Source organism: Balaenoptera acutorostrata, chromosome 1 (genome assembly GCF_949987535.1).
Source record: "Balaenoptera acutorostrata chromosome 1, mBalAcu1.1, whole genome shotgun sequence".
In the NCBI taxonomy this organism is placed as follows: domain Eukaryota; kingdom Metazoa; phylum Chordata; class Mammalia; order Artiodactyla; family Balaenopteridae; genus Balaenoptera; species Balaenoptera acutorostrata.
Window position 1 is genome coordinate 106,503,023 of NC_080064.1, and position 26,856 is coordinate 106,529,878.

Genomic DNA, 26,856 nt, shown 5'->3' on the forward strand with positions numbered 1-26,856 from the left:
TCTAGCCCCCCGCCCCGCCCCCCAGTGCGCAGCCTCCGTCGGGCGCAGCCCTAGCACAGGTGCAGCTTCTGGTGCTGCGCGAGGTGCGTCTTGTAGCGGAAGCCCTTGCCACAGCCGGCGCACTTGTGCGGCTTGTTGCCCGTGTGGATGCGGCGGTGGCGGATCAGGTGCGAGCTCTGGATGAAGCTCTTGCCGCACTCGATACACGTGTAGGGCTTCTCGCCCGTGTGCGTGCGCTGGTGCTGCGTGAGCGTGGAGAAGTCGCTGAAGCGCTTCTCGCACTGGCCGCAGCGGAAGGGCTTCTCGCCCGTGTGCACGCGCAGGTGGTTCACCAGGTGCGAGTTGCGCCCGAAGCCCTTGCCGCACTCACGGCACACGTACGGCCGCTCCCCCGAGTGCGTGCGCTTGTGCGTGAAGAGGTGAGAGCTGACGCTGAAAGTTTCTCCGCACTCGGAGCACATGTAGGGCTTCTCGCCCGTGTGCACGCGCTGGTGCTTCACCAGGTCCGAGCGCCAGCTGAAGCGCTTGCCGCACTCGCCGCAGCCGTGCGGCTTCTCGCCCGTGTGGATGCGCTGGTGGTTGGCCAGGTGCGAACGGCGCACGAAGCCCTTGCCGCACTCCCCGCAGGCGAAGGGCCGCAGCGCCGCCGACCCCGCGCCGCTGGCCGCCGCGTGCGCCCGCCGGTGAGTCAGCAGGTGCGAGCTGAGGCTGAAGGCCTCGCCGCACTCGGGGCACGGGTAGGGCTTCTCGCCCGTGTGCAGGCGCCGGTGCTTGAGCAGGTCGGCGCGCCAGCTGAAGCTCTTGCCGCAGTCGGCGCACAGGTTGGGCCGCTCGCCCGTGTGCAGCCGCAGGTGGTTGGTCAGGTAGGTGTTGCGGCTGAAGCCCTTACCGCACTCCCCGCAGCGGAAGGGCTTCTCGCGCGGGGGCCGGGCCAGCGCGGGCCCCGCCCCGAAGCCCCCGGCCACGCCCACGCCCACGCCCATCATCCCCACCACCCCGCCGCACTCGCCTGCGAAGCCGAAGGGCTCCAGGCTGGCGGCCGCGGCGGCCTCCGCCAGGCGGTGAATGCGCTGGTGCTGCAGGAAGGCGGCACCCGGGCTGAAGCTCTCCCCACAGTCGGGGCAGATGGTGGGCGCGTCCATGATGCTGGCCATCAGGCTGTCGAGCTCCCCGAGGTCCATGGCCATGGGGTGGTGGAGCCGGCGGAATCGGCGGTGGGCGGGCTTGTCACCCCGGTGTCGACTCCCCAGGGAGAGGTGCCGCCTCCAGGGAAGCACGGCAGGAGGCGGCTGCTCCTCTTCCTCCTCTTCCTGGGGGCTCCGGGAAATGCCGACGGACTCCGACAGCCCTGCGAACATCGCCATCTCAGCTACTCCAGCTTGGTCATCCTCTTCCTCACGGAGAGCAACCCCTTCTTCCTCGCTCAGCAGGCCCCCTGCAACAGAAAAGGCGGCAGTGGGGGTGACTATACTGGGCGCTCAAGAGGTAAACCCAGAGGAAGCCCATCTCAGTAAGAGGGTGGGCCACGGGGTAATCCCCTCCCCCGGGGACTCTCAACCTCTGTCTCCAAGGTCCCTGTCTCCTCCACCCCCAATTCCAGCCTCCTTCCCGCCTGGTGACTCCTGGGGAAGGCCTAAAGGAGAGCGAGCTCACCTGCCCCCTTGGCTTTCCAGTTCTTCAGGCAGCTGTCTCCGGGCCCAGGCCCCACCCACTGGACCTGAGGCTCTGTTCCCCAGGGCCACCTGAAGGCCTGACAGTCAGCTTGAGATGGTCAAGTCTGGGCCAAGTGGGACTCTCTGGGATCTCGGAAGACATCTGCCCACTCCAAGAGCCACCAATGCCTTTCAAGGCCCTAGCCTCAAAAGACAAGGCCACTCCAGCCAACCACAAGAAAAGACCACCCGGCCTAACTAGGCGCCGAACTGAGTTTTTTTTTTAAAAGGATTTTCTTATTTATTTATTTATTTATTTATTTTTATTTTTGGCTGTGTTGGGACTTCGGTTCGTGCGAGGGCTTTCTCCAGTTGCGGCAAGCGGGGGCCACTCTTCATCGCGGTGCGGGGACCGCTCTTCATCGCGGTGCGCGGGCCTTTCTCTATCGCGGCCCCTCCCGTCGCGGGGCACAGGCTCCAGACGCGCAGGCTCAGCAATTGTGGCTCACGGGCCCAGCTGCTCCGTGGCATGTGGGATCTTCCCAGACCAGGGCTCGAACCCGTGTCCCCTGCATTAGCAGGCAGATTCTCAACCACTGCGCCACCAGGGAAGCCCCCGAACTGAGTTTTTAAATATGATTGGTCAGTCTGCAACCGCTTAAGGTGGAACAACAAACCAAACACACCCCAACCTAAGGGCTTTACTATATGTAAGGGGGGTAGGGAGTTGGGAAAAAGGGGAGGTGAGTGCAGGGCCTAGAGCTGGTGAGTCCAACTTAGAGGCTGATCCAGTACACACATCTGTCTGCGTCTGGCTGCTTATCCCCAAGCAGAGGACACCCAGGAAAGTTACTGGGATGTGAAAGACCACATGCTCTGTGCACTGCAAGGGAGGGCAGTAGCGGGTCTGGGAGGTGTCCTGGGGAAGGAATGTAACCTCACGGCCCTGATCATAAGGTATTTCAGCTCATTTCTGTCCCCAAGGCATGCACAGAGCAGGATAAAGCAACAAAAGCCCAAAGATGGAACCAAGGAAGCAGATGGAGGCCCAGCGTTTACTCTTTCCAGATAGGAATAGCAAGGGATTTAGGAGAGGCCTTGGGCACTTTGGGTATTAGCCACATGGACCTGGGCAGGTCCCTTACCACTGTGTTTATTTATCTGCAAGCGGGGATGATGACTGTTAACTGTAAACATCTGGATCTGTGCTAAGCAACTCATCTAACTCTCCAGCAACCCCAGGACGTAGGTCCCAATGTTACCTGTGTTCCCTCTTGTGCTGTTACACGTGTGATTTTATGGTAGTATTTTGTATGCTGTCAAGTGCACGCCTGTGAGTTACCCTCTTCACCCATGTTTACCAGTACAGCCCACCTCAGACCAGACTGATGAAAAGGATGTTCCTCAGGCTTAAGATTGTACAGAATCTGCTTCATGGTGTCCTCTAGAGAGCTGCCTCCTAAGAATGCTGCCCCTGGTTATCACTCTGGAGGAGCTAGAAATAAATGTGAATGGGGCAACTTCCACCAAAATTGCCGTTTTCTCCTCACCTGTGCAGATGTTAGACACTAGTTCCCTCTCCTCTGAGTCCCCTCTTAGAGCTTCATCCTGTGGGTTGGAGCCCATCTCCTGCAGGTGGCATTCTCTCTTGTCTGCGTCATGTGGGTTAGAGCCCATTCCTCTGTCTTCTGGGTCCCCTTCCCTGTCTTCAGAGTTCTCAAAATCAGAGCCCATCCCCTTGTCTTCTGAGTCCTGGGCTTCACACACGCCCCGTTTATCTTCTCGTTCCATCCAGGAAGAACAGGACAAGGGAGGTGACCAGGGATCCCTGCTCCAGACAAAACACACAGATAAAGGTCACGTGAGTCTGGCCTCATCCCCCTACCAGGTCTGGCTTTGATTTCCATGAAAATCAATGGCACAGTCCAATAAAATGTACAGCGTTCCAAGCCCCAGATGGCAGATCTCTGCTCCATCTCACGCTTTAAGGTAAATAGAACTGAGCGAAAAGGAGGCTGGTCTGGGTAGCAGAGGAACAGTGGCAACTCATGAGGCCACATGTCAACTCTCACTGGACTACAATTCCATCTGCTTCCATATATGAAGTGGATTATTCTATTAACATAGCTCTATAGCCTTAACAGTGGGTTAACAGTGGTATTCCCACTTTACAGATGAGAAAACTTAAACCTCAAAAAGAAGACCCCACTAGCCTAAGGCTAACTTGTAAGCAGTAAAGTGGGAATTAAACCAATTGTGGTGCTTCAAAATTCCATGAGTTCCTTACTCTAGTTAAAGCTTGCCCTCCTCTAAATAGATACAATTTTTATTTGTATACAATATTTTATTTACTGAGGTCAATTATACCTCAGTAAAGCTGGGGGGGGGGTGCAGCTTGCCCTCCTCAAACCCACAGCAATTTTGTGAGGATTTTAGCTACTTATGAGGGGGCCCCTAAGGAACCAGAGGAAAAGTACATTGAAGACACAAGACTAACAAAAGCATCGGTATATTAACTTCTTATCTAAGACTGTGTCACCAACAGCAGCATCCTGGCTCCACAGGATATGCTGCTTTCCTGTGAGCAGTGAGCCAAGTAGTTCAAGCTTTAGTAGGTCTGTTGGGGGTGGTGGAAGAGATGCAGGGACCCTCTGTATTAGAAGCCATCTCTATAGCCTGATGAAATATTTTGCCTTATTATATCCTTTAATTGTAGAGAGCCCTTAACAGGAACGTCCCCTGGCACAACTGGTAACCCCTCCACAGAACAGGCCAACGTGTGAGTTGTAGGGAGACGATGACATCAGATTCCTAAACCTTTTGTAGATGGCAGGTTTACGTTTCAAAAGTATAGGGCGCCCTGCCAAGACTGGGCAGTTGAGCCAAAAATAATTGACATCTGCCATCTATCACTCTTACAGCTCAGCTCAAGGCAGCAAAACAGTTTACAGGTCAAGGATCTTGGACTGACGTTGAAGTGTACAGCTCTCTCTCTGCCTTGGCAGTCCCAAGAATATGGCTGAGCATGTGGCTTTTCCTACCTGCCTCTGTTGACAGGGCTTCCCAGAGGCAGCCCTGGCTCTGTGACTTTTCGGCGTGGAAAGCAGGAGTTACCGGCAGCAGCCTTTCCGGTGGAGTCAGCCTTACTCTGCAGTCCAAGGCAAGTCAGTTAACCTCTCCTTGTTTCAGTGTCCTCATCAGTGCAAGGAGGATAATGCTACATAACCTTTCACACACGGAGGGTGTCAGAAGGAAACATTAAAAAGCACTTTGGAAAATACTGTGGCATGGACTCGATACTCTGAGTAGTCCAAATGTGGAATTCACACAGTATTCCTCTTTCTAAGTCCTGATGCCATTCCAGCCCACCTCAAAGACACACCAGCCCCTCCGTAATTTTGGCAGACTCACAGCCCTAAATAGCACATTATATCCTTTCTCAGAGCTGATGATATGCTCCCTAGATTAGAGGGAAACATCAAGCCTGCTTCTTAAACATCACAGGAAAATGGCTGGACTGAGGATGGTCAGTCAGCAGTGTCCTGGAACACAGCTGGTCCCTTTAGAATGTATAACTGTTTAAAATGCCAGGTCCCAAACACTCAGGATTAGGCTGTAGGAGAAAATCCCTTTAAAGCCATAAACCTTTTAAGAGGTCTATCCCGCAAGGGACTATTGACCCCAAGTCACTTCTACCTATCACCCTCTTGCCTCCTGGAGCTCAGACTCTATAGACAAGTACAGCCCTTGAGTCAGCATAGATATAATACACCCCGAAGATGGGCGGTAGAAGGTTTTCAAACATGTGACCTGTTGGTTTGCTAGTGGCTGAAAGCAGTGGAGAGGTGGGAGAGGGACTTAAAGGGGGCCTAGTCAATGGTTTCTGCCAATCTAAGACCAGCAAGAAGAATTTTATCAATAAAGTAAAGGAAATCAAATAAGTGTGTCACCAGAAATTCATAAAACTAAAATGGCAGGGTATGGTACCCAGAATGGTACAGAAGTAACTGCAGCCCTCCACCATAAAGGGTAGGATTTAACGGTCTACCCTGGGAAGCAGGAAAGCTTAAGATTTTACCCCAAACCCTTTTACGAAGGACAGAGCGCCTTCTTAGAGATCACCTCAGACACAGCAAAAATGGAACAAGCAGACTTTCTGATTTGTGATTTCTTGGGAACCAAGAGATAGTTCATACCAGAGATATTAAATAAATAAACTTTTTTTTTTTTTTTTTTTTTTTAGATTTAAGTGGGGAGAGCAGGGAGAGGCAGAATCTGAGTGAGTTCCCCATTTAGGGCTGTCTTATGAAGTTCACAATGCTGCCCCACTCAGGATTAAGGAGGCTCTGAGCTCCCAAAGGGAGCATGTCCAGATCCTTATTCACACCAGGGGAGGGAGGATTAGCTATGTTCTGGAAAGAGTAGGAAGCTCCTGTTGCCTAGAGAGATACATTCATGGTACAACATCTACTCAAATCTGTTTTAGAATGCATTATGTTAGTGCAAAACTGGAAATCTGCATGCCCCACAATATGGATTCAGCTCCATTCACACCATCACATCATAGGCTTCTAGGCAGCTATCAAGTAACGGAGAAGGCTATTTAGAAGTATGGAAAGGTAGTCACAATATATTATTAGATGAAAACTAGCTGGTTTAAAAATAATCTCATTTGTTTATTAGTATATGCACACTAGCATATAGTTACACATGTCTACACAGGTTCAGAGAGGAAAACCAGAAGATTATTTATCAAAATGTTAAATATCTCTTGGTCACTTCTAGGGGCTTTGCATCATTTAATCTTAACAACAACCCAATGAAGCAGGGTATGATTTTCAACTTCAGAGGCGAGGAACTAGGCACTTAAGTTAAGCGATTAGCTCAAGGTCATACAAATCATAAGTGGCACAGCAGGGACAAAGCCCCTGCAGTCCAGCTCCAGTACCCACATTCTTAACCAGAAGCTGGTGTGTTGTTTGGGATAACTTTTCCTTTTTGTGAACATCAGTATTTTCTACAATAAAGATGTATTATTATCAGCAAAAGATGCCAACTCTGTTTTCAATGTGATAAAATACATTATAGGAAAACCTACAGTTATTCAAAAGCAGCAAAAAGGAAGACAAGGACAGGAGTTGTGCTTAGCTCAATCTAGAAGACTTACTTTTCAGAAATGTTATCTACACACCGGTATAACCGAACTGTCAGTCACTAGCTATCTAGGCACATTTTGTTCCATTCATTTTCAAAATAAGAACTAGCAACATGTTTTCCGAGGCAAGGCCAGGGTTGGCTAATGAGTAGGTGGCAGGACATTGTGATAGCTTTGTGGCTAAACTGACCTGGGTTCAAATCCTGTTCTTTGTCAGCGACTTCACCTTGTGCAAGTGACTCAACCTTGCTGAACCTCAGATTCTACATCCATAAAAACAAGCATGCTGCCACCTACCATATAAGGTTAATGTAAAAGCAGCTGCCACACTGTAGAGACACAATAAATGGTAGTTATAATATGAAACTTATGGCAATGACTTGATTAAAGAACACACACACACACCCACACTTCTCAAATTGGGGGTCTCCTTTTCACAGCTATATTCACCGAGAATGGTGTTTGGCAAGTACGAACAAAAAACTTCCTCTGGCTTGGCCACTAAAGGCTCTATTAATGAATAGCCCACCACGTGGAGACAAGAACCAGGGAGGGGTTGGCTGCTTAGGGGAGCTGGGGAGAGGGAAAAAGGTTCAGTTCCATGTTGGTTTGGAGATGCTGTTAACCCATCCTGCATACAGGAAGTATTCGTCTAAAGTATGCGTGGTCCAACAAATCCTGACTTAAACCATCTATAAGGGAGCTCTTCTCCCCCCCAGTAAGAAGGGGTACAAGTTTAAAGGGGGGAAAAACCAAACAGAGGTAAGAGTGGGAGTAGTCAGTCAAAGAAGATCCATTCTGCATCTGGTTCTAATCACTGAACCAGCAGTAATGAGGAGAGCCCTGGTTTTGGCCACCAAAGACACTGTGCTATGTGACTTACAGTAAGTACTTGCCCCTCTGGGCTTCTGTTCAATGAGGAGGTTGGGTGTGAATGTGCCCGAGTCCTCTTCTCCTGGTCATGCCACAAGCAGAAGCATGAATCCAGGGAGGCACCACTGTCAGTTTCGTTAGATATGTTCAACTCCAGCTCGTTTACCTGACTCCCACAGCAAGCTGTTAACTTCCCAAACACCCAAGACCACCACCGCCAAACCCTTCTCTAGGGCGCAGACCACGTCAGGGTAGGATCAGTCAACTTTGCCGAGATTACTCAAATTCTAGTTTTTAGAACCTGCAATATTTTCATGTTCCTTTCCCCCTACCCCACCCCCAACTCAGAAAAGAGTAATGTTTCTAACTCTATAAAGTCACTAGGCTCAAGCGCCTTCTAGACAAGCTCAACCCCCTGCGAAAGACGAATCCGATCAGTCTGAAGATATTGCTACAGAGTGGAAGTAAATGTGATCAAGTATGTTGGAAGGAAGGAGCGGGGAGGGAGGGAATGAGGTGGGGGAAGGGGAAGTGGAGCCAGCCGCGGAGCCAGAATCAGAACTTAACCTGCCTGAGCTTCTTGGCACCTTCTCCCAACAGCGCCCTCTGGACCGATAGAAACGCAAAACCCATTCCTTTCCAACAGCAAAAGCGCCACCACTTTAAGGATTCAACGTCGCTTCCTGCCAAGGCGTTGAAGCCCACAAGCACACACGTCTCCCCCACCTTCCTGGTAGATGAGCCACTGGCCGTCCTTCTCTGGGGCATCGTGCGCAGGACCCCCCCGTGTCACGCCCCCTGCTGGCGGGAATGGGAGCGGTGGAGTGCGGCGCTCACAGCCCCCTGCTGCCAGTCGTCTCCCGTTGGGATGCCCAGTGCAGCTGACCCTGCACTGGAGCGGATCCCTCTCATTTGACTCCAGTCATTCCGTCGGGTGAGCACCGAGGGTCATCCACCCTGGTTTTCCACGTGAAGAGAACAGACTCAGACAGTTGAGCTCCAGGTGACACAGCTCCTAGGTATTGTCAGGTCTCTCCCCAGCGTCTCTTGACTCCTTGCCATGGCATTCCCACTCCCCGGGAAGGGGACAGCTGGCCAGGGCGTACCCCCCGGAGAGGAGCGGGCCCACCTGCGGCCCCTGGGCAGGCGGGATGGCCAGGCTGGGGGGGCCACCGCCGGAGAGCAGACCTCTCCCCGCCCCCTCCCAGCAGGGACAGGCAGTCATGTGCCACAGCCACTGCCAGGTGGCCGGGAGCCAGGCCGGCGGGGCTGTCATGTCAGGGAAAGGAAGCGGCCAGGCGGCCGGCCAGAAGCGGCTCCCACTCGGCCTCCTCCAGGCTGCAGCTCCTTTCCGGTCCCCTCTGCTCTGGCGGGTCCCTTCCCTACCTCGGCGCGGCTCAGATCCCGCCTCCCCCGAAGCCCTCAGTGCTTCCTCCCTTCACTTCCCACGCCCCCTGCGCACCACGGTCTCCCCAGGGAGGGTTTCCATCGCAGAGTCCGGCGGGGGCGCCCGGCAGGCAGCGTAGAATGCTGGAAAAACAATTTAAGTCTGCGGCTCTAAAGGCTGAACTCATGACCATAACTGGGGTCTAACCGGGGATTCCGGGGAGTTAATCATTTGTCAGTCTTCAGGCACCAAATGGGTAAACAGTCAACCAGCCTCTCAGGGGATACAGCCATCGGAGTCCTGCCTCCTCATGGGTGAGCCTGTGGTCAGAAAGAATGAAAAGGGCTAAGAACTCCACCTCACCATACTGGCAGGGGATGCTTCCAGTGAACGGGGTGAATGTGTCTGCATCCCAAGGGCCAGCTGACTTCCCAGTCACACACCCAGACTGTCCAACCCCAAATGCCAACCTCCCAAGTGGCAGACTGTGCACGGTAATTTCAGACAGAGCTAAAAGATTACTGCAGCTAAGTATTGACCACTCTCCAGACAGGAGAAGCTAAAATAATATGGTTTCCTCCTTGTGGTTACTGCTTTTTTACCTGGAGAGGGAAGCCCAATTTGAAAAAAGAGACAGGCTCAAAACCAAGGCAACAGAGAAATCCATTTACAACCCCACTGGCCAGAGCTAGTCTGAGATTCTTTCCAATCTTTATGGTCAAGAATAGCACATATGTCCTTGGGGTCAGGCATTTCCTGTCTAATGGTTGGGCCAGGACCCCTCAGTTTGGCTGGAGGGCCTCAGCTTGTCACAGCTGCCAAGCCTCTGCCACCACCCCACAACTCCTGCACTAAATAAGAATTATTGCAATGCAGAGACAGATTCTAAGCTCCTTCAAAGTTAGACCATCTGCCCTCAGATGAGAAGGCACAGAAGCTAAAGGTTTTCATGCAGGCATTTACTTGTCCCAGATTTTACATTTAACTAAAATAGAATATTCTACCTGATGCACAGGGAATACTTCTGTTCAAGATTTTTTTCTCTGCTCTGCTTGGTATCGTCTACCAGCACTACCCATGTACAGCCTCAGCGTCTTTTTTTATCTAGCACCTGGGCAGTCCTCAGAAAAATTGTCTTCAGATAACTCCTCGGTAGTTGGCTCAAATGTTCAATGTTTGTATTTTGTGGAATCATATACTTGGGAATCCGTTTGCTGAAACTCCTTCCACAGACAAGAAATTGAGGCTCAGAGAGGGAAAGTGACCAGATCAGAGACTGAAAGGCAGTTTGCTAGAAAAGTTATGGCCAGAATCTCAATTTTCTGATGGCTTCTCCAGGGATCTTTCCATCTCTTTAATATAAAACATCACTTCAAAAACAGACAGCCAAATATATTGGGGCATATACTTGTCTTTTTTTCCCCACGCTATTTGTCAGGGTTCTCCGGAGAAAGAGAAGCAATAGGATGTGTATACAGAAAGAGAGTTATTATGAAGAATTGGCTCATGTGGTTATGGAGGCTGGCAAGCTCAAAAATCCACAAGGTGGGCCAGCAGACTGGAGACCCAGGAGAACTGGTGCTGCAGTTCCAGTCTGCAGGCTGTTTGCTGGAGAACTCCTCCTTGCTCAGGGGAATCAGTCTTTTTGTTCTATTCAGGGCTTCACCTGACTGGATGAGGCCCACCCACATTATGGAGGTCAACCTGCTTTCCTCAAAGTTTACCAATTTAAATGTTAATGTCATCCAAACACTCTGTCACAGAAACACCCAGAATAATGTTTGACCAAATATCTGTGTACCTACCGTCCCAGCCAAGTTGATGCATAAAATTAACCATCACACACACACTGTAGCTAAAAAACACAGTCTGCAATAATCCCAACCTATGTCGAAATTTACTCATGAAAACATCTCACTTTTCATAAAAACCATTACTATATACAGAGAGTGGAATGGGGTCTCAGGGTATATGTGCTGTAAAAGACAGCGGGGAAGAATCAATTAATTAAAGATCTACAGACATGTGTGTGCACAGGCATACAAACCCCACAGCAGAAAGAGCAATTTAATAATCTATTTCACTGAAGGACAAAAGAGAAAACAGAATGCAAAGGGGGTCCATGGGGGATACGGGAGTTGTTAACAAACAGCTTTGTTCTGGGAGAGTTGATGTTGGAATCCCTCGTTAAGTTTACCAGATGGGGTCAGGTGACCTCAGGAAGTCTTTTCCAACCCAGATGATTCTGTGAGCATATTTCCACTGGAATGAACAGCCCTCAAGACAATGTTCATCACAGTGAATAGGGAGAGAGGACTGTTGGGACCAAAGGGTTTGAGGCATACATTCAATCACCCCAATTTCCCACTGCAAATTCAACAGGAAAAATGGCTCTTCCAATTCTCTGCCTAAAATAGCTGTTTGGCATCGTTGATAAAGAATGGCTGGCATGTTCCAGCCCAGCTCATTTCAGCAGAGGGTAAGTGACACCTCTGCATATAATCCTCCAAGGTGTCTTCCAACAAAGATAAAGAGAGAATAAAAATGGAGACATCACCTGATGCTTCATTGTTCCTGCCTGATTAAATTTTAAACTCCATAGCTAGACTGTTTTCAGCGTAAAGTATAACATTTACATATACTTAAGTACACATTTTTAAAAATTATATACTTGTTACTCTTATTTCCTTAAAAATAACAGTATCAGCAAAACCAAGATCATAGGAAAATGTGTGACACAACCCGGTTTCTTCAAAAATGATAACAAAAATCGGACTTCCATGGTGGCACAGTGGTTAAGAATCCGCCTGCCAATGCAGGGGACACGGGTTTGAGCCCTGGTCCGGGAAGATTCCACATGCCGCGGAGCAACTAAGCCCATGCACCACCACTACTGAGCCTGCGCTCTAGAGCCTGCGAGCCACAACTAGTGAGCCCGTGTGCCACAACTACTGAAGCCCGCATGCCTAGAGCCCATGCTCTGCAACAAGAGAAGCCACCACAGTGAGAAGCACACTCACTGCCACAAAGAGTAGCCCCTGCTCACTGCAACTAGAGGAAGTCCGTGTGCAGCAACGAAGATCCAATGCAGCCAAAAATTAATTAATTTTTTAAAAATGATAACAAAAATGGCAAGAAAAAAAGGAGAGAAACGTACAAAACACTTGAGATGTATCAACGAACCTCAGTGATAGACCTTATTTGAATCCCAATTGAAATAAACTACAACAACAAATTATAAGACAATTGTGGACTTGTGAATGAGAATCAGATATTTGATATTGAGGAATCGCTCTTGTGTTTTTAAGAAATACACAGGAAAGTATTTACAGGTGAAATGCTATGTCTGGAATTTGCTTCATTTGAAATGATATGTCTGTAATTCCAGGACAGAGGGGAGTAGCAGGGATGCAGATGAAACAAGATGGCCATACATTGATCACTGTTGAAGCTGGGTGGTGGTATATGTGATTTTACTTTTCTATTTGCTACAAAACTTACTAATAAAGTTTAAAAATAGAAAACATAACAAATCTTTTTTTTTTTTCTGAAATTTAAGGTTGATGATATTCATTTACATTCTGAGCAGACCATAATAAAATGTCAGTGACTTCCACAAAACGATTAGTCTGCTTTTTACAAAGTATGCCAAGTCAGGAGTGATTACAATGCCTAATATTGAACAGAGCTCTCGGGTATTGAGGGGAGAGGCAGTGGGGAAAGAGATGAAAGAAATCTAAGTTTCATGCTTTTGAGTCTCTTTTTTTCTTTTCATGAGATAGAGGAACAGCTGTAATATACAAAATAGAATCAGAAAACTGTTTCCACTTTCATCTACTTGCATATTTCCCAAGAACTCAAAGAAGGATGCTGCCACAGCCAGTGCTTGTTTATTTCCACCATTTGTTCAGCAACAGGGAGAGGAGGGAATTCCCTGGCAGTCTCTAGTGCTTCTGACTCCCTGATCTCACTGCCAAGGGCCTGGGTTCGATCCCTGGTTGGGGAACTAAAATCCCATAAGTCATGTGGCATAGCCAAAAAAAAGAGGGAGAGGAAATAAACCTGGCTGGGGGCACTGGTCATGACATCTCTGCGAGAGGAATGCTTTATCCCCAGAAAAGTCAAGCTGACAAAATGATACAAGGGTCCAACAGATTAAGTACATTGATAATTCGTCATCTCCAGGATGATCTTCTAAGGGGATAAAAAAATGTGTGTAGATGAAAAGGAAGCTAATACACTGGTGATTTATGAAAAAAGTGATCTCCATGAGATAAACCCTGGCAGGAAGAGAATTACTTTATTAGCCCAAACTGAGAACTTTTAAATTAGTGTCCTTCTCAGTGAAACACTAAGGATGCCATCCAAATGTACTCATACCACATTACAAAGAGAACAGCTAGAAGATATCATGCTCCCACTTTATATTGGAAACCAAAAGCTTGCAGATAGTTTCCGTTTTAGCCAAGGAGACATGGTAAGTCTATGGTGCATGGAAGCAGTGACAGGACACAGCTTTCATCCAGGCAGTGAGGCGACTGTCTCAAGAAGGAGGTTGGAGTGGCCAGGACCCACTCACACCTTGAACACCATGGTTCCTAAGTCAGTCGTCAGGCTCAGACTGTTTGGGTTCCTTACACCCTTTTACCTCTAGTTCCTGGCATTTCCTGGAGAGAGCAGCAGTCCTATAGAAGCTTGTAAACAGAATAATGGTATTTTCCTTAGGCCTGGGTTCTTAGCCTGAGGGCCTTCAGAGTCCATGAACTCCCCGATAACTTACGTGAATGTGTCTGCAGAACCTCTCTTCTGATAAGAAGGCCTATAGCTTTCCCTTGGACTCTGAAAGAATCCATGGCACAAAAACAAAACAAAAGCCCTGCTATAAACCAGTACTACAGAGGATTCATGATACATTCCTATCATTTCCGAAATCATCCAGAGCAGTTTTGGGGGAGGGGGATAAGAGCAATTTCACCACTGTATGCCACAAGAACTTTTGGTGGGCCGGTGAAGAAGATAGTGACAGTAAACCTCAAATCAGGCAGTAGCACAGACAAAAACATCAGTAAGTTTCAAAGGGTATGGGGCAGAAGGAGGCACCTGGCAAACGCAACCTGCCTGATCCAGTTTGCTGATTTAGTCTAGTACCCTATGTTACAGACGAGTCAGGCAACAGAGACCCAGAAAGGTTAAGTGAATTACCCACGAATGCACCAGTTGAGGACAGACAGGAGACACTGGCATCTCAATTTTTGTTCCAATCCCCTTTCTACACAGCCCAACATAGCCTATGGGGCTTGGCTGAAAGATTCAGGCTGGAGACTTGGGCTCCCGGCCATCAGTAGTTTGTCAGCTTTTCACTTCCTTGTTATATGGCAGGTGCACTGAGAGGATGGTAAACTGCTCTTCAAGCCTCTAACACACTGCCTCTCTAGGATGGAGCTAATTTATACAAGTTTGACCCCGGTTTTATGGTTCCCATCAGTTGCTTATTTGGGCAATGAGTCAAAGCACATTAATCAAGCCATAACCTACACCCAGGACACGAAACACTTTGTTAGTTAATCCTTCTCTTCTGAAAAGAAAATGAATTAAAATCTGGCCAGAGTCACCAACTCATTCGTAACAAATCTTCAGAGTGTTAGCAAAGTCATCCTGCCTGCAAATACAGAATAACATGGAAATACCCAGATGAAGAAGGGGATTCTGGGAGTAAAACAAACTCCCCAGTACAAGGAGCCTGGGTCACACCAAAGGACAATTAAGGAAGGGTACCACCCAACCCATACTCACCCAACATGGCCCATGACGACAAATACAGTTTCTCAGATTCGCCCTCTTTTCTATCATATCTTTTTGCTTGTTTGAATAGCTTTGCATTCTCTGTGTGGGAGGTGGTGCAGAAGTGGGCCAGGTGACAGGAGCAAGCCAACCATAAGCTAAATGAAGAGATTCCATCCACAGATAATGGGAGAATCTCACAATTTTTTTGTTGAAAATTTCTTTAAAGGATCCCTCATTTTACAGATAAGGAAAATGAGGACCAGAGAAGATAAGTGCCTTGTTTGAACTCACAAAGGTAGTGAATTGGTGGCAGAATTGGGACTACCATTCAGGTTACCTGATTCCTTTTAAATACAATCTCCCCTGCACCAGACTCTCCCAACGAGCTCTGTCGTATTCATGGGTTTAGTGCTCTGGCTTTGCTGATAGCATTTCATTGATGCTGACTTCTTTCTTCCTATTTTTCCTGTTCTCTTCTGGACTCTTGCTTTTCCCCCCTATTTTGATTTTAAGTATTTTTCCACTGAAAAACATAAATGATATTCTTCAAACTTACCTTCATGTGATCCTCAGAAATGACCTCTGAATTAACAGGTTTTGAATTATCTACCGTATTTCTTAGACAAAACAGACATCTCATTGGCCAGAAAAAAGCAGTCGTTTTGAATTAGCATTGACTTAATGGAGTGTTATGGTAAACATTTAATAATTCCATGTCCTTGGTACAGCATTTGAAAAAGAAGTCATCACCAAAAAAAAAAAAAAAGAGTCATCATAAAAGAGACAGTTGGAGAGAAAAGAAAGCCTATGGCATATCAACCTGAACAATTAGTACTGACTGTCTTTTTTTTTTTTTTAATATTTATTTATTTATTTATTTTTGGCTGCGTTGGGTCTTCGTTCTTGTGCACGGGCTTTCTGTAGTTGCGGTGAGCGGGGGCTACTCTTCATTGCGGTGCGCGGGCTTCTCATTGCGGTGGCTTCCCTTGTTGCGGAGCACGGGCTCTAGGCGCACGGGCTTCAGTAGTTGTGGCTCGCCGGCTCAGTAGTTGTGGCTCGCCGGCTCAGTAGTTATGGCTCACAGGCTCTAGAGAGCAGGCTCAGTAGTTGTGGCGCACGGACTTAGTTGCTCCGCGGCATGTGGGATCTTCCCGGACCAGGGCTCGAACCCGTGTCCCCTGCAATGGCAGGCGGATTCTTAACCACTGCACCACCAGGGAAGTCCAGTACTGACTATTATTTTTAAAGACGTTTTTAAAAATTCAAACTATGAAACTCTCTCATTGAAAGGAGAGACTTTTTCTTCTGCAGAGACTTTTTAAATGCCTAAAGCCAATTATCAAGCAATATTACATCTCCTTCTGCAGTGCCATTTTTTTGCCAACACGTCTTACAGGCTATTGGGAAAAGGAGGGCTGGTGTCAATGAGCCCTGATAAATTCTAACCTCATCGCCACAGACATCAGTTTCCTGGTGAACCATGGGCTTCCCGGGTGTGAGCCATCTCAGTAGATCATAGTCATTGCTAACGTTTAGTCTGGCTCACATCAATATCAGCTATAACTTTCCATCTTCCAATCCAGTGGTCAGTCTCCTCTTTGACCTCACCATCAACACTGTAAAGTGCTGGGAATATATAATCGAGACTCCACAAATGACTACAGAAATCCTGTTCAGATGCTGTCCTTGAAATTCTCTCCTCCCTTAGCATCCAAGATATTGCACTGTCCTAGTCTCTCTCTACTTACCTTACTGCCCTGCCCCTCTTCTTATCTACTAAAACAGGTCAACCTTGAAGCTTTTTGTTTACATTTTCTTCTCCCACTCCCCTTAATCGTTTTGCCCCTTCCCCTAGTTTTCAATAAATACCTGCTCTGTCTACAGACCCCACGAAAGTGAAACTCCCCATCCCACACCGAACCCCTGACCTGTACTCCAGGTCCACATTTCTAATGATGCACCAAGCGACGCCACTGAGGCGCTTTAATGCCCCTTCTATCCTGAAGTGCTGCCCTGTATGTCACATGGGACACAGGACAGGAGGCAGCCCCAAATGGGGGAAAGCACATGTTAAGGCATCAACAGACCTGGTTTTGAACAGAAGTTTGTCACTGATACACTGTATGCTCCTAGTACAGTTATTCACCAATTTGAGACTTAGTTCCCTCATCTATACAATGGGAAAAACAAGTTACCTTGAAAGGTTGTTGAAAACACTAAGTGAATTTCCATTTGTAAAGCATCTGACCCTAGTCATATTGAAAAGCATTAGTTTTCCTCCCAAATCTTCATTACAAATCAACTCCTCCTGACAGTGCCCATTTCTGTTAATGCCTCTCCGTTCTTACTCATCAGGTCGAAAACCCTGGAGTCAACTTTGACCCCTCCCCTCTCCCCTTTCAATCAAATCAGCTGCCAAGTCCTTCCTTTTATTTCTCTCCTCTATTTTCCATTATCACTGCAGTAAACACTCTTACCAGTTACAGGGACCTACATATCATTGCTGGATCCATCTTAAAACATAGTTGCCACTCCATTTCTCCTCCTGCTCAGAAACCTCTAAGTGACTCTGCCAGTGAGTCCGCAGAAGCACAAACTCTAAGCCCTCAACAATGTAGCCCAAAGCTCTCTAACCTCTCCCTGACTTCTGCCAGCTAACCTCAGACAAAAAGGGATGCTGTAAGCCTTCCAGAAGGCACCCTATGTTTCTCTTCTCTTGCCATGCTGTTCGTTCTCAAAAAACGGTTTGATGCAGTCTCTCCTTTCCTGGAGGGAAGCAATACTCTTAGTGGTTAAAAGCTCAGATTCTGGAGCCAGACCACGCGTGTGAATCCAGTCTCTAGCTCTGTATGTTACTCAACCTCTTTGAGCCTGGGCTTTTTCATCTATAAAACACGCAAAACAACTGTATTTTATTGGATTAGTGTTAAGTGCTCAGAAAGAATTATTATTATTTCACTTTGTACGATTCCTTAAGGTACTTTCCCTTATCTCATTCTGCCTAATGTCAGTTTTTAAAATATAATCATAGTTATAATAATTTGTACCTTATTGTTTACTCTCTCTCCCTCCCTACCACCTCCCAATTATAAGTCCTGGTGGGAACATACTGATTTATGCACGTTCATGATTCCCCACAAAATGAGCCCTCAAATACTTCTTTATTTTTTTAAATTTATTTTATTGATATATAGTTGTGTTCATCTCTGCTGTACAGAACAGTGACTCAGTTATACATGTATATATACATTCTTTTTCATAGGCTTTTCCATTATGGTTTATTACAAGATATTGACTATAGTCCCCTGTGCTACACAGTAGGACCTTGCTGTTTATCCCTCCTATATATACTAGTTTATATCTGCTGATCCCAAACTAATTGTCAGAGTCCTTTAAATGGATAAAGTCAGGGATAATTATTTCTCTCCTTCAGCCTCAAAATGAAGAACTAACAAAATCAGGCAATCTAGTGATCTGGCTAAGATCACACCCGGTAAAGCAGAGCCCTGGAAACAACCTAGCTCTCCTAACTGGATCCAATAACCTGTCAGCACCAGAAGCCAAGCATGCCTAGTTATCCTGCTAAATAGGTAGACGTGATAGAAAGTGGTGATTAGCTTCAACAGTTAGAAGGTTCTCGAAAAAGAATCCTGCGCCCCACGGCCAAATGCCAGCACCCCTTGCTGGCATCAAGTAGTCCTGTGTGTGCCCTGCCTCCTCTCCAAGCCTTTACCACTCAACTCAGCAAAGAACAGAGGTGGCCCAGAGCCGTGTTTGCATTCATGGTGGGAAATGTTCCTGGGCTCTCCTGGTTGGACAGGACAACCACTTCTCTCCCACCCCTGGAGGAAAGACAGGACTAGACCAGCAGAAATCGAGTGTGGATGAAAAAAGACCAACATCCAACATTTACAGAGTAGTTAGGAGACTAAATAAGAAGTTGCTTGGGAGGAGAGGGCAGCAGGGAGCACAATCGAATACAGAAGAAATTTGTGTTTATCATTAGAGTGTCAACTCAGACCAAAGTTTATTCTCTAGAAGTTTTCAAGGGCTTTGTGTTCTGTTTTGTTTTCTTGCTCTGACAGGAAGGGCACGTATGTCTTGATTTCTCTTCTCATTTATAATCATCAGCCCTTTTCCTAAGGGTCCATAATTAAGCTATGAGACGAACGTAGGCTCTTAAAGAAGTTTTTTAAAAGGGTACATGCCACACAGGAAGTAGGTGACCAGAATTATTTACCAAGCCACTAATTCAATCAACAAACACAAGTACCTATGAGGGAGCCGGGAAGCAGAAATAAAGAGTTCCTATAGTAACTGCCCCCAAGCTAGTTCAGGCTGTGGCCACGGTCTGGTTAAATTTAACTGACATTTACCTTAGTTTTTAAAAAGTAGGGGAGCATTTCTTCAAGTTTATTTCACACTTTGGTTCCTCATTTCTGGGGTAAACTGGTTTTATATTAAAATAGATCTGGTACACTCACACTTCCCAAAGAGAAAAAAGATATGACAAGTTCATATATATATAAATATATCAAGAGAATGAGAAGATAAGCCACAGGCTGGGAGAAAATATTTTCAAAATAGGTATCTGATAAAGGAATGTTATCCAAAATATACAAAGAACTCTTAAAACTCAACAACAAGAAAATGAACAACCTGATTTTAAAATGGGCAAAAGATCTAAACCTGCACCTCACCAAAGATATAGAGATGACAAATAAGAATATGAAAAGATGCTCGACATCACATGTCGTTAGGGAGCTGCCAATTAAAACAATGAGATACCACTACACACACATTAGAATAGCAAAACATCCAAAACACTGAAAACACCAAATGCTGGTGAGGACGTAGAAGAACAGGAACTCTCGTTCACTGCTGATAAGAAAGCAAAATGGTACAATCACTTTGAAAGACAGTTTAGCAGTTTCTTACAAAACTAAGCATACTCATGCCATAAAATCCAGCAATTGTATGCCTGGCTATTTACGCAAATGAGTCGAACGCTTAGGTCTCCACATAAAAACGTGCACATGGAAGTTTACAGGAGCTTTATTCATAACTGCCAAAACTGAGAAGCAACCGAGATGTCCTTCAGTAGGTAAGTGGATAAATGGTGGTACATACAAACAATATTATTCAGAGCTGAAAAGAAATGAGCTGTCAAGTCATGCAAAGACACAGAGGAACCTTGAATGCATATTACTAAGTCAAAGAAGCCAATCTGAAAAGGCTACATATTGTATGATTCCAACTATATGACATCAAAGAAAAGGTGAAACTATGGAGACAAACAAGACCACTGGTTGCCAGGGGTTAGAAGGGAGGGATGGATGACTAGGTGGGGCACAGAGGATATTTAGGGCAGTGAAACTATTCTGTATGATGCTACAGTGGTGGACACATGTCATTATACATTCGTCCAAATTTAAAGAATGTACAACACCAACAGTAAATGCTAAAGTAAACTATGGACTTGGGGTAACAACGATGTGTCAGTAGAGGTTTGTCGATTTTAACAAACATACCACTCTGGTGTGGGATGTTGACGTGGGGAGGCTATGCACGGGGTGGGCTGCGGGCAGGGAGCATATGGGAACTCTCTGTACTTTCTCCTCAATACTGCTGGGAGCCTAAAACTGCTCTAAAACATAAAGTCTATTTTTAAAAAAATTATATATGTGCATATAAAAGATCCTTTCCCCAGCTTATATCACGTACAAGCATACACCCTTTGTCACAGCTCATTATAAAAAATTGGCAGTGCCATCATATTAGGAAAGAATCAAGGTGAAATGTTTTCAAATATAACGTATTCATTCACTCAACAAATTTTTTTGAACACTTACCATGTGCTACCCATTATGCTGAGTTCTGCCTTGTGGAGATTACATTCTAATGACATAATTTTTAAAACCCATGGCTTTCAAAACCACCTACTGTTACCAGAAATCACTGTCAATACCTGCTAGAGGGATTACTTTTTTTAAAAGTGATCCGTTGAAATTCACCAAGGTTCCCAGGTGTGGGGAAAAACGGTTGACTTTCCAGGTCAATAACTGGAAAGGTGTTCTTCCCAGAGTGCCCTATCTAAGCATGATCAAGCATCAAAGATGCGCTAACCTCCTGAATATGCAGGACACTGAGACCAAAGCGATACGTTTCTTGTTAATAAAACCCAGAAAGAATGGTTCCTGTTTTGTAAGTTTGGGTAAGATCTTGACAAAGTTCTCAGAAGAAAATATATGTAAAATGCCTCTCTGAATGAATGTAGGCCCTTTCCCCCCTTAACTACACACATTTTAGCAAATTAGAGCTGTGTGCAGATGACCCAGACTTGACCCTCTGCAGGAAGGGGAAACTAGAGAGTTGCAGGTGGCCCTCCTCACACTGGCTGGAACACCGTTGCTAGCCTCTGGATGCACCATGCGTGACTTGCTGAACAAGTGCAGGGACCCCCAAGAACTGTCCTATCATTTAAAATGACTAATGTGCTTATAACAACCCCTGCACACTATGTTTATACCGAGGCTTCCAAAGCACTGTGGGGCCTTGAGGTCAGGGAAAGAGAGGGCTTAGCCTCAGGAAATGGGTTCAATCTTGTGACAAGTAAAAGCCTCTTCACCCAAAAAGGAGAGGCTGCTGATCTTTTTAGCATCCGCATTAATATATGATGCAATAAAACCCAATTCCATACCCCATACAAATCATGCTACCCTTCTCAGAGGTAAAAACAGAAGGAACTATCTTCCTTCCTCATACCAGCCTTTTTTTTTTTTTTTCATATCTGCAGAAGCAGGGAAACCCCTCCAGTTTTCTCTGATGTGCAGCAAAGAAGTCTTTCCTAGGAGATGTGGTAGAAGGTGTGCATGACAGCAATGGGGAAGGTACTGAAGCAACAGCCCCACCCATGCTACCCAACATCAATAAAACACCATCATTTAGCACTGATCAAGTTCCTACAACTCAGCAATACACAGATCTGCTCTCACATATTTCCAGAGGGTGCTTACATTTTTGGGCAGTCACGCGAAAAGGATGAAAATTAACTAAGAAAATGATCCTCTGATCCCTCTCCTACAAACTGGCAACATGCAAGGATTGTTTCATGCCTACATTTTTGCATTTTGAGTCATTACCAATTCATCATCAACTCACAGTTCCTGAAAGCCCACCATATGCCAGGTTGTGTTCTGGACATAAAGTCCCTGCCATGTGTAGAGAATATGCAAATATTCCAGCACGCGGTGGAGGCTCATTCAAGTTTACAATCATCAAGAAGACATTGAGCCTCAGGTATTTCAGACAATGCAAAAGGTTAGAGGAGAGGCTAAATGTGGCCTGGAGTGGTCAAGAAAGTCTACGGAAGGGGTGAGACTTGGCCTGGGGGGAGAACAGAAAGAATTCAGATAGGCTGGGAGAAAAGGGAAAAGAATTCCAGGTAAACAGTTCTGTGCCCAAAGGTCTTATTATGGATTCTAAACCTGGTCTTTCCAAATGATGGCCATGGGATTATGAGGGCACAAAAATAATGAATTTATGAAAAACCAGGGCCTCTCACATGAGATCCATTAGGATGCATTTAGAAGCCCAACAATATTCCTGGAAGGAAATTTGGAAAGTGAAGGACTTCAGAAGAAGAAGGAATAGATCCAGCAGTTTTCTCCCAGGGAGAACAAAGACACACCGTTCCGAACAGGCTCGAGAGTCAACAGACCTAAATTCCAGTCTATCTCCAGAATCTGGGACTCCAAGCGAGATTCTTAACTCCTCTCTGAGCACCAGTTTCCTCCTTTTTAGAATAGGGATAATAATATATAAATCATCAGATTAAGGCAATGCATAGAAATTCCCTAGTTCAACAGCTGATACATAGATGTTCAATAATAGTAACTCTTGTCATCATGTAAAAAAGAAGCATAAAAAACTTTCCAGTTAGAGATAAATGAGCAACTACAAAACTGCAATGTCTTTAAGGAATGTTTGATGAAAGTGTGATCTGTCTTGTACTTCTATATGCCACATTTTTAATCCTAGTAGACTGCTTGGGCTATAAAGTCAAATCGACATAATGGGAGTCAGTGGCTTAGTTGCAAGTAGCAGATGACCCTTGTAGTGCTACTTTCTAGAAAGCGCATTGAACCTTCACAACTGAGAAGAAACCATTACCTTCTTCAGTCCAGGAACATGACAAAAGTCATCGGTTATCCCCTTGGGATTAATCCATTCCATACCCTGCCTATAGAGTTTGAAAATTTAGGCTGGCAAAGAACCTTTTCAACAAACTTTTAATGAGTGTCTTTGTACTAGACACTGTGATAGATCCATTCAGGGTCTCCTAATGCAGGAGCAAAAGGAAAAACTCTAAGATGCTTTAGAGCCACAATTGCGATGAATTCTTACAGGTCTACGGGAAAGGCTTCATCCTCTTTTTTACAGAAAAAGAAAGACATCAATTAAGATATATGCATTCTTTTAATTCTTTTACTCATTCCTTCATTTACTCATGTTTTTCAAATAACATCCTTTGTGCACAGACAGGTACAAAGGACAGGGTAGAGAGAGCCATTGCCCTCAAGGCATTTACATTTTGAAGGGGAGAAAGAAATCATCTAACTATCACAAGGAAGACCAGAGATGGGTGTCATCCAAAGGATGCAAAGTACCATGGAGATGAGATTAATCCTGACTGGGAGGTCTAGGAAGACTTCTACAAGACTTGTGCATCAGCTGGGCTAGGATTTGGAGAAAATCATCAGGGCAGTGCAGGCATGGAGTTCAACTTGATGGAGACACACAGGTGGAAGAATGTCTGGGGAGCTATTTGCTGCAAGAACGGGTAGGTAATATGAGGTGGCCCAGGTCCAGCGGAGAATAGACGTTAAGTAAACACTGAATTGTTAAGGGTTTCGAATGCTAAACTTAGGAGTTACCTTTCTGATTACATTAACACTACGTAGTATGTACTAATAAGAAACCTGTTAGGAGAGGGGAAAAAAATGAAGGAAAAGAAAAAAGAAGTAGGAACTTAGATCAAAGGAGAAGCCCAAATGGCATTAACATAGGTTCACACTCCAGACCTCTTAATGACATTGCAGCTTTTTTTTTTTTTTTTTTCACTCTACATGAGCAGGCAAGGTCTTTCTTGTCCTAATTTATCACCTTTCACCAGCTTTTACCCTTTCTCCTTGCCTTTGCTAGACATTAGAAATTGGGCAAATATGTAGATTCTGAGGAAATCCAAAGGGCTTTGGGGGGGAGGGAGAGGAAATGCGACGCACCATCAGCTAAACACCATCAGCCTTAATCATCCAACCTTCAGCCGAGGTCACCCGTCCCAGGCCAATTCAGCTACATCACCGGTTCTTCTCAGTCTGATTTCTTTCCATTCACTCCCTTAATCCCAGTCGTTTTTGAAGGCCACCTATGTTTTCCTTTCTGTAAAGTAAAAGGTAGCCAGACGTCCCATTCATGACCTTTGTGCACTATGGTGCCATCATATTGTCTTCGGGGCCACAGCTAACATCAAATTTCCCCCGACGACAACCTCCACCTCCACCACACACACACACACACACACACACACACACACGCACACACACACACACGGCCAGTATGTTCCAACTAGAAATCATCTTCCGAATTCACAGAGCCTCTTCTCTTCATTTCGCCACTCTCACGCCCTCAGCCTCAACAACTGGGTTTTTCCCCACTCTGTTCTTATCTCACACAAGATGCTTCATCTCTTCTACAGAAGCCAGTGGAAAAGGTTCTATACAGGATGCAGGGCTCTGTGCCTACCACAGCATCATGAGCCTTGGGTACTCCTGCCTCACCACCCAAATGGCATTTTTCAAGGTTCATTTGGCTCTTAAAATGTATTCCACTTTAAATAATATCCCTATGTTGGCTTGTTAAGAGAAGAAGGCAAACACTTGAGTAGAGCAGTAAAATAAACAGGGGAGGGGAGAAAGGAGAAACAGAGGCTTCTTAGGCGGGGGAGTTCAGTTACACAGGAGTGACACTTGGATTGTGTTCAAAGTGGCCCACTCATCCATCACAGCTCCTCAAAGACTATATTAACTTGCTAGCCATTATCCAACCGCCTTTACCACACCCTTAGTCCCAAGGGAGGAGGATAACGCCATAGGGGACGCAGAGTATTCATGTCACCTGACAGGTAAAAGACAAATAGGCCAGCTATCAGAGCAAGGATAAAACATCACTAGATTGAATCCAGTCTAATGCTCACGTAGCAATGGGTGGGTGATTCATTATTTGGGATGGGGGTGCAGGCGGTTAGGAAAAAGGAAAATCGTGGAAAGTCCCAGAGGAAGTGGTCATCCAATTCTCGAAGCGTGGCCATAAGGTACACAGCGCGCCCCTGTTGCCGCTGGCTCCCGCCCTCAACCTCTTACTCGCCCTGTCCTCCCAACGCGCACTTCACCCCGTGCCTTCACTCACAGTCCTCAGCTTCGGTGCTCTCCCTGGGTGAAGGTATCGGCTTTGCCCCACCGGCAGACATGGACATTCGGCGTTGGGAAGCCTATCAGGGCTAAACGGCGACCACCCCTAGGAGGACGAGCTGCTGCCCATCTACCCACTCATCCTTATTGTGCCATTTGCCCAGTCTGATGGCTGCCCAAGCCGCTGCTCTGAGCCAGGTTAGAATGGAGCGGAGAGGAAAAGGGAGAACACATTTCACAAGGACCCAAGATGACCCGCTGGCCCCCCTCGGAGTCTCCCACCCCCACCCCCCAAAGCCCCGAGTGGGGCTGGGGGCGCGGAGAGACAAGGCGAGGGGAGCGCAATCGGTCCCCGTCCGCAGCTGCACACAAAGCCCTTCACCTTCTCCTTGCCTCCCAAGCTCCTCCCTGGGCTTCGTTTTTCCGAGGGTCTCGGATGCCCCCTTCGGTGGTCGGCGGGACGGTCTGACTGCCTCTCCAAGCGCTGCCTCCTCCCTCGCGTCTCAGCCTCCTCCTCCCCGCCCCTCGCCACAGACCCCGAAGAGACCTCTGTCCGGGCTTGGGGGCCGCCAGGAACACCCCCCTGCGCCCGGGGCCCCGGGGTCCCGGAGCCCCTGCGCCCCCGGGGCGCGGACAGCGGTACAAGTTCGCCCAGCCGTTCCGCCACCCGCTCTCGGGCGCACACCCCATCCCCGCAGCGGTCGGGTCGGGTCCCGATCAGCCCCATCCTCAGGAGGCGTGGGAGCCCAGCCGCAGCCACGCTCCTACCTGCGCGGCGGCGGGCGCGGCAAGGAGCGAGTGCACCGCGCGCCCCGGCCCGAGCCCCGCGCCGCGGCGCGTCTGCTCTCGTGCTGCTGCTGCGGCGGCGGCTGCAGCGGCCGCGGGCTGGCTGGCGGACTGGCTGGTCGCCCGGCTGGCTCCTCGCTGGGGCTTCCTGTAGGGCTGGACAAAGGACATTTCCTGGGAGGAGCAGGGGAATGTTCCCAGCATGCCTCGATTTGTAGTTCCCGGGGACTTCCTGCCACCACAGCAGCGGGCGCCCGGGAGGCAGCTCCGGCCAGACTAGGACCCCGGGCCCGGAGGAGAGGCGCTGCCCTCTTCCCTAAGCGCTCCCGGGAAGGGGGCGGCGCGTGGATCCGACCCTGGGCCCCGCCCCGCGGCGCACGCCGAGCCAGCGGCCCCGGAGGGCGCGGGTCCCTGCGCGGGAGTCCCTAACTGGGGTCCTGCCGCTGAGCTGTCGCAGTGTGCGGGGGGACTGCGGGGGGAGAGGCCTTTTCTTTAGAAATGAGGAAGTTGGGGATGGGTTCGCTTTAGGTCATCTGGGATTTTTAAAATAGATTTTCTTTTTCCTTTTCTGTTTTAAGCCACCGAAATCCTGCTGGGGGCGGATTAAATAACTTGACTGCTCACCAGGAATTCAGGTTCCTTAAGATCTTGGCGCTTCATCCTTAAAACCATAAGAGCTGATTGTTCCCAGATCCTGACCCGATGACATTCCTCCCTCCGTGGTTGGCCTTGTCCCAGGCATCTTTTCAA

At 47.3% G+C, this 26,856-nt stretch overlaps 1 protein-coding gene across 5 annotated transcripts; it reads right to left on the reverse strand.

The window, feature by feature from the left end:
• On the reverse strand, nt 1-26,407 carry ZNF697 (zinc finger protein 697). Of its 5 annotated transcripts, XM_057558439.1 has the most exons (4): nt 26,089-26,404; nt 9,143-9,387; nt 3,203-3,480; nt 1-1,435 (listed from the first exon to the last, which is right to left on the reverse strand). In XM_057558439.1, exons 3-4 carry the CDS (start codon nt 3,441-3,443, stop codon nt 51-53), a joined length of 1,626 nt encoding a protein of 541 aa, XP_057414422.1. In that variant the 5' UTR covers nt 3,444-3,480; nt 9,143-9,387; nt 26,089-26,404; the 3' UTR covers nt 1-50. The 5 variants fall into 5 exon arrangements, with proteins under 5 accessions (XP_057414422.1, XP_057414416.1, XP_057414426.1 ...); XM_057558433.1 differs by lacking the exon at nt 9,143-9,387; XM_057558443.1 differs by lacking the exons at nt 9,143-9,387; nt 26,089-26,404 and adding an exon at nt 8,407-9,121.
• Between the last annotated feature and the right edge of the window lie 449 nt (nt 26,408-26,856).

Coding starts and splice junctions, on each gene's coding strand:
- ZNF697 (XM_057558433.1), bottom strand. CDS start 3,443: ATGGAACGAGAAGATAAACGGGGCGTGTGTGAAGCCCAGGACTCAGAA. Junction 1,436..3,202: donor AGTGTCTAACATCTGCACAG/GTGAGGAGAAAA, acceptor TTTCTGTTGCAG/GGGGCCTGCTGAGCGAGGAA.